A 12,810-nucleotide genomic window follows, 5' to 3' on the forward strand; every position below is an offset into this window, starting at 1 on the left:
GTTGCCTTGGGTTAGACTCAACAAGTGTCTTCAGAGCATCAATATCAATTCCAACATGTTGGCCCCTACCATTCAAGTTTTTAAGGCTAAAGTAACCTGAATGAAATTTGCTGAACCATCGTTTATATATTCTGGTTTGTAAACATTTATAGTAAGTGTTACTAACTGGCTGAACAATCTGATGGACTTGTAATGTAAGAGAAAAAGTGTGAAGTCAAACCACCACAATTTCATGTAATTCAGATGTGTCAATTGAGAATTTAATTAAATATCTCCTTTTGAAAATGAATTACAACTTGAAAAATATAAAATTTTGAATTATAAGCTAAATTTCGATGCCAAAAGTATTAACATACATTGATAATAAACTAGCTTAATTATATTTTGAACGTAACTGTTAACATCTTGTGACATGCACTTTTGACAGTTAGAACCTACTGTGTCTGTAGAGTTAATTTGGTAATTTTTCCTTGCCATCCTGTATATCACATTATAGGTTCACATTTGCAAAATAGAGCTGAGCAACTCACTCATTTGATTGATATAATCAATTACCTATGACCATTGGTTACCTCTATTAATGTCACCTAAAATACTTGATTAAATCACTTAATCTCATGAAATTAACTAGTGTTTTTGATTATCAAATTTTCAATTATTCTAACTATCCATTAATCAAAATCATGGCTAACTTAATGTTATGAAAATAACCAACTAAATGAAATCAGTGTTTCTGATTCTTACCATTTTTGATTATTCTAACTATTCAAAAAATTAATCTAAAAAAACTAATCAAAATATTGCTGTTATGATATCTAATTAATATTTATGATTAATTCAAATTTATTCAGCTCACTAGTCATGACTCACTAAAATAACTAATTAATGAATATTAATTTACAATAATTACTATTTTCATTAACTAATTTACCAATTAATTGAAATACTTCTATTATGTTTGTTGTTAAGCACAAAGCTACATAATGAGCTATCTGTGCTCCGCAAACCATGAGTATTGAAATCCAATTTGTAGCATTACAAGTTTTGTTTTCTTTTAGCCATCTAGTGAAAGTAGTCGATTAGTTGAATGTAATCTATTAAATGACTTGATGATCATTCGATAAACAAATTCCATTAATAATCCAGTTCAAATAGAAAGAGACATCAAAGTGAGTTACAAAAGTTTAAAATACAGAAGATTTTATCCAATTAATCCCTGTTCAGTATTGAACATTGATAAATGTGTTAAACATATTACCTAATTTTAATGTCTTGGAGAAACTAGTATTTACTATCTGGTGAGAAAGTGAGTGTTTAATAATTACTAACTTTATTTCTGGAATAATTCATGAATATTATTTCCAGAAGTTTGAAATTTCTATGTTCTTGTAGGAATATAGTAAAAACCCACTATAAAACAGCATAGAAACTCTACAAGGCTTCATCAAAAGATAAAATTACTTAACAGTGTCAATATTTTTTACTGCCAACAATTTAAAGACTTACTAAAGTTAAACACTAATCAAAAAACATTTTCTAACGTTTTCAAAAGAAATCAATTTTAATTATTTTATTGGAATTGGCAGAAAAAGTTAAGAAATTAATATAAAATCTACTAAAACCATTGGTAAAATAAAAAGCAAAAAATATTGGTAAGTAGAAAATTTACCACTGTTTTGTCTATTTTTTTATTGATTAGTTATATCAATGATTTGAAGAGTTAATACTTCTGAATTTGCTGATAATAAAATACTATTGTTGATCGCTATTCAAAAGGATCTTGACAGTCTCAATAACTAGTGAAAATGTATAAAACAAATTCTGATGTTAAGGAGTTTAAAGTACTAAACATTAAAAATGGAAATAACTCCTCCTTACATTTGTGATAACATGAAAATAGAATTAGGCCACAAATTAGTATTGACTTGTGACAAAAAACCATAAAAGTTTTGGTATTTACCAGTAAGAATTTTAACGACAATATAGTTATTCTCATTTTATAAATGGCTTTTTTGACTCCCCATTTCTCTGAGTACAGAAGTGTTCTGTATGAGGGTTAAAATCAAAAGGTGAGAACAATAAGTTTAAGCTCTGAAAGTGTGGATCTACATTTGTACTTTAAATTCTCTCTCTTATAAACTGGTTGAATTGATTGCCTAATGATTTGGTATTTACTATTAGTTTATAAGTACTTGAATAACTGTTGGATAAATGCATGGTTAAGTTACTGTTAGTTTAGATTTTAATTGTTTAACAATATATCATCAGGCTATGCATTTGTTACTTTGTTCCAATTTCTACTGAAATGGAAGTTTATTGACTCATAAAGTTGAAAAGAACAGAAAAAAGAGCTTTCATTATCACTATCTAGTCTATGACTTCTTAAACTAAGGTATAGGTAGTTACAACACAACTTGACAAATGAAGTTTAAAACCAGTGACTGCATAACTAAAATCACTAACATAAAACTTGTATTAAAGTTACAAGGTTCAAATTAGTGCTATTTTGTTCAAAAGTATTTTGACTTTCCTCCTAGAGAACTGTGTGCACCATATTATAAAATTCACAAACACTAATGTTTGTGTTCAAAAATCACTGAAATAAATCCAGAAACAAATTTTTGTATGTAAAAAATAAAATTACTGAATAAATTTCACCTCTCAAGTTGTTATTTGTTAGTTTTTTTATTGTGGAAGAAAAGATACAAATATATTTTGTATAATATTTAATTCAGTGTCCCAATACTTCCTTCAAGGCAGGATGTACACATACAGGTGCAATAGAATTAAAGAATAAGCAATCAAAATTTACCTTAAAGAAAAACTGAAAATTCTTCTAAGTACAAAGTTTTATTAAGATAATGAAAGAACAAGACAGAGCAACAGTTTGTTTCGATAGCTAATCACTATACTTTACTTTTCTCTTGTCCATGGTCAAGTGAGAGATCACCTGATTCAACAACACAAGGTCCAACTAGTCACATGACTATCAAGTACTTCATATCTCATTCAAATGTATGGATTTTAATCAATACATGAACATAAATCTTATCATAAAAACTACAAAATCAGCTACAGCACATATTTAGTACAGTAGTGAACAAATACAAAAACTTTTAAGAAAATTCACAAAGCCATGTCACTCAAGGTCACCACTTAACCTATTGAACCTACTGCATTACTTTCAACAATGAAGATTAAACAAAACAATTGTGGTTCATATATCAGAGAAATCAACAATTCTTGAACCTGTATGACTCAGATGAACTTCACATCATATTTCAGAAATACATTTGCAACATACATAGACATTCATCAATATTTTTTGCAGCTCATGGACTTAAAAATGTTGGATAATTTTAATTCTATATAATAACAGGATTAAAATCCATGATCTTTCTTGAAAAAAGTTTAAGAGCTCTTACAAATGACAATATATATTAATTTTCAAGGCTATTAATACAACATTTGTAATCTTATAATTAAAACAAAAAGACCTTTTAATTTCTCTAGCTAGCAACCATTTAGAAGATTTCAAAAAATCCATTTATTTCATCAACATTCATTTACTATAACACTTTTAAATTAATGACAATCATTTCTGCACATCAACTCTTCCACCAGAGATTTGAAAGTCTAAAGTTGATAGTATAAACTATCTTTTCTTAAACATAAGTCATACAAAGGAAAAAATAATTCTGTGTAACAAACTTAGAGTTTCAAAAGCTGGTAGCACTTACATCTAATATTCAAGTCACTTCTTTCAACAGTGTCTTTCTCAAAACAAATATAACAGGCTCCTAACATGCAGGTTGTTCAATCACTCAAACATTTGAATCATATATATATATATATTGATTTTCATTTTATTCAAAATAATTTTGAATTTAAGAACTACAATATTAAGGAAGCTTTGTCCAAGACCAGTGAAGACTCATTTTGAGTACAGTACGAAGTTTTTGACAAGTTTTCTCCAGAGTACTGAAACATTAGTTATAATTTCATTCAAGTGTTTAAAACATTATTTAAGGTTAGGTAGATTTTCTATGAGTTGCCTATGTTTAAGTGGTAGAACAAAGATCCAAATTAACAGTGGCTAGTTAGCAAAAAAACCAGTGGGTTCTACAGTTTAACAACAGCCCATCAAGGAGAATTTTCAATTTTTACAGCTGACAATCAAGGCACTATAATGAGTATTCAGACTAGTTGTACACAACGTTCAAGATTTATTTTTTAAACTGGTTACAAGTGCAGCATTCATACAAAAAAAGAAGCATGAAGATAGTCAATCCATAAACATTTTCTGTAGGTTTTTTTGTGCATATCAGTGTCATACATGTTTTAATGGGGTTTCCCAATTTTAAATTAGCAAGTAAAAATACTGCATTCAAGTCATGTTTCAGGTGTTGTTGTTTTTGTTTTGTTTTCATTTAATGTAACGAAATGTAATCTTTAGATACTTGTAGTAAGGAAAGAAATCATCAAGAAATCACACATTGTGGGACTCATTAATAATGTTGGTAAAAGTTTTGTAGTAAGGAGTACAGAGACCGACTGGAAATTTCTTGCCAAATGTTAAAAAGTACAGGGCATTACAGAGTTTATTGATATTCGTAACAAAGAGTATTGTAAGTATTTGAGTGATCAACAGTATAAAGGATTTTTTTTTCTTTTCAGACAAAAGGATACATGTTTAAAATCAGGCTAGGCTTCAGTTAGGAATTTTTTTTTTCTTAACAGGGTGATTGGCTCATGGCATGCACTACTGTCAGCTGTAATATGTAGCAGCACTTAACAGAATTTTAAGAAAGGAATCAATGATTTCCTAAAAAATAAAGGTTTGTGTAAGGACAACCTTGAAAGACCAATTGATCAGTTGTGATCTGTATTTTATGTAGTTGAGTGACTATACACTCTGCTACAAGTCACAAGATATATTTGGATGATTGCATATGATAAGGTTTGTGTAAGGACAGCCTTGAAAGACCAATTGATCAGTTGTGATCTGTATTTTATGTAGTTGAGTGACTATACACTCTGCTACAAGTCACAAGATATATTTGGATGATTGCATATGATTCTATAGAATCAGGCATTATAAACTACCAAACCCATAAAAATTCTTATTAAATTGGATTGTCTCAGAAATGATACTTGGAGAGAAAAAACAAAAAGCTGATAACTATGAATCCACAGAATTTTCTCATCTCTCCATAAAGAAATAAGTGAAATATCGCCATTTTGCTCATAGTTCACCCCTCCACAGAGGGAAACAAACAACAAAACTGTATTAAATGCAGCCCCTCACATTCATAATCCAATTCTGCAAACACGTTTATAAATGTCATCAAGCAAAATAATACACATTGTTATAACTGTAACAGAAATATTTTCCCAAAGAAAAAGTTAATACCTATTCTTCCTTAATATAATTACAATAATCCCAATATTCAAGTTTGCATATCCAAATTTCCATTACAACACTTAAATAAATCATCTACACAGGATATATTATGCACAAATGTACTCAACAGTACATTTACTTTCCTCTTTCAGTCATTCTTCCCAATAATTTTGCTCAGTGAATCACTTTTATGACTTCTTCCTGGTTTATAAACTAATCTTCAACTGAACTTTTATAAGGATGCATGCTTCTCTCAAGACTTACCCTTACCCCAACATATATTTATCACAGCCTATACAACCTTTAAGTGATTCATCACTTATGAGCAAGACAGAAAAGTGAAGTATTAATTTTTTTTACTTGGGGTTTGTGTTTCTTCCCCCACCTCCTTTTTAGCAAGATTACTAAAGTTTGTTGTTGAAAATTATATTATTATGTATTAAAAATGGTATTTGTTATTAGATACTTTTGCACTACAACCCTGTTACCTATATTCAACCCTGAACTAAATCACCTTAATAATATAGTATTATTAACAAATTATTAAACGAACTACACGAGTATTCCTGGCAAATTAACAAAAAAAAACAATTATTAAATGCACATTTAAGTAAAACTGAGCAGTTAAAACATGTGAATTCTGTATCATGTTTAGCCCAAAGATAACAGCATGTGGAGGTTACAAATGTTACACCAAATGGGGTTGAAAGTGAAATAAAACTAATGTATTTTCATTCCACAGGAATGTTATAAATTTAATGAGCTGCAACTATGGCAAACATAACATGCACATTTATTGATAAGAGAAATTACAAGTGGAGCCTTAGCTAGTCCATTTATTATTTTTTTTATTATTTCAACTTGCACAAGCAAGCCGTTAACATAGTACTGTATCACCAATTTTATTTAGTGGCATTCTGTTAGTTCCTGTATATGTTTGAGCATAAACTGGGCAAGTTTTTATAGACCAGCAATTTAGCATTGTACTTGAGAGTGCAAAAAATATTAAGTGTTTAACTTCTGATTTTCTAAGAGTGCTCAGGTTATCAATAAAAGAAAAAGCATACACAATATGAACACATAAACCTTAGTATTTTATAGACCTATATATTTTGTATACAAACCCATACCTTTTGGTTTTCTTAAAGTATTTTGTTTAGCCTACTTAACAAGCCAAAGAAAAATATGCATCTTTATGCATTACTGGGCCTAGAAATTGTGTGTAAAAAATATAAAAGCAAAAGTTGTAATATCATTATATGTGTTTATTATGACTACATTTGATTTAATTGGCTAAATTAATCCTGTGCCAAATTTCACCTTTTGAAATAATAAAATAATTCATAATTATTTAAGTTACTTTATCACAAATTCTTACTGCTGCATTTCGTAAAAAAATTAAAATTACTCCCACTAACAGAATTGTGGGAGTGATTACTCTTTACATAGAAAAATTATCTGGAGCACTGGTTCAATAAGCTTGAAATACTGTAAATTTCTGTTGATGTTTTTCCTTTTTTAGAGGGGAGGAGGTTTTTCAGGACCTCCCACTTGGGGTACTGCCCTGAACTCTGTATATTGCTATGGTTGTGCAAAAATCTGGGATGCCTCTGTATACTGTAAACCATGCCTTCATATGGTCCAATGTAGTCAAAGGACAGTCTTTACACTAATCCTAAATTCACATCCAAATTTCTTGGTTTGAATCTTGTACAAAGCTACACGATAGCTATCTGCACTAGCTAATTTAGCAGTGATACACTAGAGGGAAGACAGCTAGTCAACATCACCCACCACCAACTATTGGGCTACTCTTTTACAAATGAATAGTGAGAATTACCATCATATTATAATGCCCCCATGACTGATAGGTTGAGTATGTTTGGTGACAGGGATTCAAACCTGTGACCCTCAGATTATGGATTGAATGCCTAACCACCAAGCCACGCTAAGCCAACCAAATTTCTAAATGTTACACAAATATATTATGCAAACAAAATATTTTTAGTTTAACTTCATGACTACTGTGTATATAGTAACTGTTTTCCAAAATATGTTAAGTTTTAAGCTGAACATAAACAAGTATACTTGATTAGAATGATGTGCTACACTAGTTGAAAAGTCGTAAAGAACTTACAAAATGAATGATGATTAACATTAATTACTTTAAATGCAGAATGGCAAAAAGACCAGTTGACAGTTATTGTTCATCTAGTAAACAACCTTTATGATAATTAATTTAAACTGAACTCTCCATATACTTGAATGTTAAATAATTTTTATATATATTAGCATGTTATTCCTTACTATCATTTACGTAAGACCATAAAATCCTCTCTAAGTTGTGAAAATTAAGCTATTTTAAATTACTAGGTATCTCAAACCATAACTGAATTCGTCCGTATTTAACTGACCTTTGACCCAGTAAAGATGTGTAAGTAAATAAAGGTCACTGGAAGTAGCTAGCTTAGTAAAATGGTTATAAACATCACTTATTAAGATAAAGTAAGTTTGGAAAACTGGAAGTAACATTTTATAGTTAAGTTTATACATACATTTTGCTAATTCTAATTATAAATATAACTAACTTTTAGAATATTTGAAGCCAAATAGATTGGTGTTACATGACCCATCCTTGACACAAAGTTCATTAGCTTATGATTTTATTATGAACAATATTGACTGATGGTAGGTTTGTAACATTAACCATCTTCCAGCTCATAATTATTTAATTAATATGAGGTTATACAACTGCATAGTAAACAATCTGCAAAATTTCAAATTTAGCACCTTAATTTTAACAAAATACCAGTATTTTTCAACAGCTTGGTACTGATCATCTTTCCATATTGTTTCCAACTGAAATGATCAATAACCTAAACTATTATTTGACAAGTCTATGCTTCTGTATGTGTTTATAATTGGTGAACCACTAGACCATTTATCCTGGCATATACCCAAGGAGCAACATTTGAGGAGACATTCAAGTATGATCATCTTATGTTACTGCCAGTGGGGGGGGGGGCCTGTTTTCCATGGGTGTTGAACAGGTACATCAGCTACAGTCTCCCACCATCCCCAGATATTTAAGGTAGAAAATTTAAAACTTAAGTAACAATATTCTGAACTTCTAGTTTTATCTCAAAGTGCCTTTAATTTTAACTTTTGTTTCACTAAAATTAACAGAGAGATCATTAGCTAAATCTAGTTATCTAAATTAATCATTTCCATACTAATAGTACTATTAATACAGCTATTGCTATTCATAGTTAAGTGTAATTTGTAAATCCAAGTTATTACTGGTCACAAATAAGTTAGTATAATACTAACAGCTAATACTAGTTACTACTAGTAGAACTTAGAACTAGAAGTAGTAGTGGTGGTATCATCAGCAAACAGTCTAATGTTAAATGAACTAGCAATTGCATTTACCAAATTACTCGTTAAGACTAAGACTCAAACACTTGAAACAGTTAATTTTCTCAATCTCAGTTACTGTGATTTCCTTGCAGAAAATGATAATATCAAATTAAATTTTGAAACTGAAATAAACACACTTACCACAAGAAAGTGCAGCTACGAGCAAGATCACTTGCATTTTTTCACTGTTTTTACTTTGCTATCTTATTTGTCTTAATTACCATAAAATAAACCCTTTTTGTCTTAGCAGGAACAACTTAACACGCAGACGCTAAATGAACAGAACTTCTCAAGATATAAAAAAATAAATATCAATAGTGCGTTTCACACCCAACTACGTCTTTGTGTATTATCAAGCTGTAATAATTATGACAAAAAATCAGGTGATTATTGCACACATGATCCGTGCTGACGTCTAGTGGTTCAAATCCTAAACACTAATAAAGATGAAGACGCTTGACAAAATATAAAACATTTTAATTTACAGGAACTTCGAACGTTTTGAAATACATTTATTCCATCTTCAGCAAAATCTGAAAATAATGTTACAATGCTATTTATTTACTAATGTTAGAGCATCATCAATCGCAAATTTACTTAGATATTCAGTAAAGTTATAAACGGAAGGAAAACAGATATGGAATTCATCGTCAATTACAAATTGCATGAGACAATTATGACTATTCTTAACACACAGCTAAGTTTTAAATGTTTAAATTTAGAATCATGTTTGGTTCTAAAATAATGTATATAAACTCCGAATCAGAAATGTAATCTCTATACCAGTCTCAAGATCAAATTATAGGGTCTTGATCTTGGTTTTGGCTATTCAGGTTTCGTTCTCTGTCTCAGTCTTGGAGACCCTAAGTAACGTTACAGAAACTAGATTGGGCATACAGTCTTCAACAGACGTTGGCTTCTTTCATATTTTTTGCATTGTATGTTGCACATATAACTTTTTTTTTGTCCGGCGGTCCTGATAGCAGTTAATTTACAGACTTACAGCGGTAAAATCCACGATTCAATTTCCCGCGGTAGACACAGCATATAGCCCAATGTGGTTTTGCTGTAAAATAAACAAAGAAACTATTTTTTAAAGTTCCTGGCTTCAGGCTATTGCTTATAGTTTGTATACACAAAACCGATCTTATTTTCTTTGCCCTTATAATCATTTGATCTTTCTTCTAGATAGCTGTAGGATACGGCAAGTAGGGTATCGATAATATTTTATTATTATTTTCCCCCCTTACAAATAAATGGATGCTTTAATTAAGAATGCAACAGTTCTAACTTTCTCAAACCGAAACGACTCACCTTGAAAAAGAAAAATGTTTTTAAGATGTAAAAATCATCTGTAAAGAAGACTATCATTCTAGATAATGGGCAAACAAACGCCATAACTAATATAAAAATAATTGTTGTGCATCTTTTTGTAGTGTTACGTATCTGCTTGTTTGTTTGTTTCCGGTAGAAATTCTTTCGGAGAATCTTCGACGATACAAGTCCTTTCGTGATTGAATCAGTTTATTCTTCCTCGATACAAACTTTTAGTACACATTAGTTCCACAATCAGTACGTTTCTCATCACTTTAAACGTAATAACTTTTATAATACACGCTATAAATCACAGCGATTCACAATCTATCTCCGCTGGCTTTCACTGCCAGGCTTATATACTAACGAAGAAAGCATCTCGATCACACTGGGACTTCCTCGATAATTCGAGAAACTCATCACGCACGCCACCAGCGTTAACGCGCCACCAGCGTCACGTGACTTCCGCTATCGTAACAATAGACTATATTCCAAAGTGAACTGAATAAAATTAAACAAAGCCAACAAAAATTTACAATTCTTGAAATATGTAGCTTCTCCTGAAAGACTATTTTTTCTTAACTGGACATCGTATAACTAGATATGCTGGGTACTTGTTTTTTGAATTTTGCATAAAAGCTATATGTGCTATCAGACTCTAATTTAGAAGTGATAGATTAAAGACAAGGCGGTTAGTCAAAGTACCCACTGCAAACTCTTGTTCTACTTTAATTTAGTGGAATTGTCCGTTACCTTATAACGCCTCCTAGATTGTAATGACGAACATGTATACTGGCTGGCAAATACATATAAAACAGAAAAGAGTTATGTTTGAACACCAGCTATTTTTGAATCACAGAGGCTGTAACTGAGTAATGACAGACAGTTAGACTACTTAGAATTAAATTTGTCATGTCGGCCATATCTCAAAATGAGGAATAGGGAAGTTGGACATTCTGGTTCCCCTTTTTCGTTCTTGGATGATTGTCTGGTAATGTAAATGTACGGCACTATTCTAAGTTCTGACGGAGCTTAGGATTGGCTAATATATAGAAAACCGTTCAACAGAGAGTTGATTGTTGATTCTACATTTGTATCCAGCCGTAAAAATTGCGTGTTTTGTCTTTGATAAAATATTATTTTTATTGGTGAAGTATCTTATCTCAGTTTAGTTTATTTCACACTTATATATTTAATTTTTATCAAACCTCCATTCTCCGATTTTATTGGTAACTTAAAACACCACAGACTAAGATATTAATGTAATTTTTTTATGTTATGATAAGTGATTTGTAACTGTAAAATCTACGTTTAATGTGCTTTGTTTGTTTCAAATATTTTAAATTTTAAGTTTTTATCTTGTTGACACAGGAAGGTATTTTCCAAGATTTCAAAGGTTTGTGTGAAGAGAAACAACTGCTTCTAAAATATATCTGGGATCAAAAGACCAGCAATAGATGTTCAATTTTCACCTCAGAGGGAAGAGCCATGCCAACTACTGGACTAGGATGATAAGCTAAAGTCCAAGTTCTCCCTCTCTGTGTCTAGAAAATCTGGAAGTATTGGTTATTACAGCATTGTAAGGCTTGGACACTCTAGAAACAAGTAGGGAGGACTCCATAGGACTCCTAAATTGTAAGTAACCAATATTGCTGATACACTCCTAGTTTATGTTTCTTGTGACAAGAAAATAATTGTAGATGCTGCTGGAGGATGATATACACAGCTGGAGCTACCTCACTATTAAGTGGTGAAGCATGCATCATGGAGAGGGATTATCAAAATAGGAGAGATAGACTGCCAAAGTTTCCCCAAAGGTGGGGGAGAGGAATCCTATTGTACTTATGTGACTACACGGTATTGATATTCTAACGAGAAAAGAAAATGTGCATATGTACAAATGGTAGAGCCTTCAGACATTAAGAACAGCCAGCATCTCTTTGGGAAGTTGTCACCTCTGTCGTTAGTCAGTGAAGGAGTCACAGACAGGTCTATGCCTTCAGTACCTTAGTCCGACAGTGATGAAAGTGCACAAAACAGAAATACCTATACCAGCTATTGAAATGTTTAATGCCAGTCTGGAACTATTGGACTCAAACAAATAGTGCGCAATTTCAGATGTTCAGTTTAAATAGTTCAGCAGTTGATGCTTCGATTATTTGAATAGGGAGTAACTTAGTGGATGCATTATGTTGTAGAAAATAAAAACTTCTATTGGGTGTAGATCAAAGCTAAAAGGCGAGGGTTCCAAGAATGTTTGGTTTCTATGTCAATAACTTGCTGTTTCATACAGAAAGACTTAACTTCATGCCAGTGGTATTATACTGGCCACCTTTGACCTTGTATTAATAAAAAATAAGAATTCATTAACTACATCGTATCTGGAACACAGACACCTCAATTACACAACAGTGAAAGCCACTACATAACATAGGTATTTACTACGCTGTTACATATGGGCCTTGTAACCATTGATCAGAAAGACAGTTGAATTTTGTAGTAGACCTAATGACGTCATGGTCTACAAGGTCACTTTCTTGAAAGAAATTATACAATAAAACAGTGCTTAAAGCATTACAATTAATACAAATATATATTATTTACCATATTATATATTGTTACGTCTCCGTTTGTTAATTAACTTCCCGTAACTTCGTTCCGACGAAACTTTA

The 12,810-nt window shown here is 31.1% G+C and overlaps 1 protein-coding gene across 1 annotated transcript in view; it reads right to left on the bottom strand.

Moving 5' to 3' along the window:
• Window positions 1-9,195, bottom strand: part of LOC106461762 — a 120,913-nt gene extending 111,718 nt beyond the window's left edge. The window contains exon 1 of the mRNA XM_022388792.1: window positions 8,966-9,195. Coding sequence (XP_022244500.1) covers window positions 8,966-9,002 — 37 coding nt within the window. The 5' untranslated portion in view covers window positions 9,003-9,195. The remainder of the gene's footprint in view (window positions 1-8,965) is intronic.
• Window positions 9,196-12,810: the final 3,615 nt, after the last annotated feature.

Source organism: Limulus polyphemus, unplaced genomic scaffold, assembly GCF_000517525.1.
Source record: "Limulus polyphemus unplaced genomic scaffold, Limulus_polyphemus-2.1.2 Scaffold1026, whole genome shotgun sequence".
Lineage (NCBI taxonomy): Eukaryota > Metazoa > Arthropoda > Merostomata > Xiphosura > Limulidae > Limulus > Limulus polyphemus.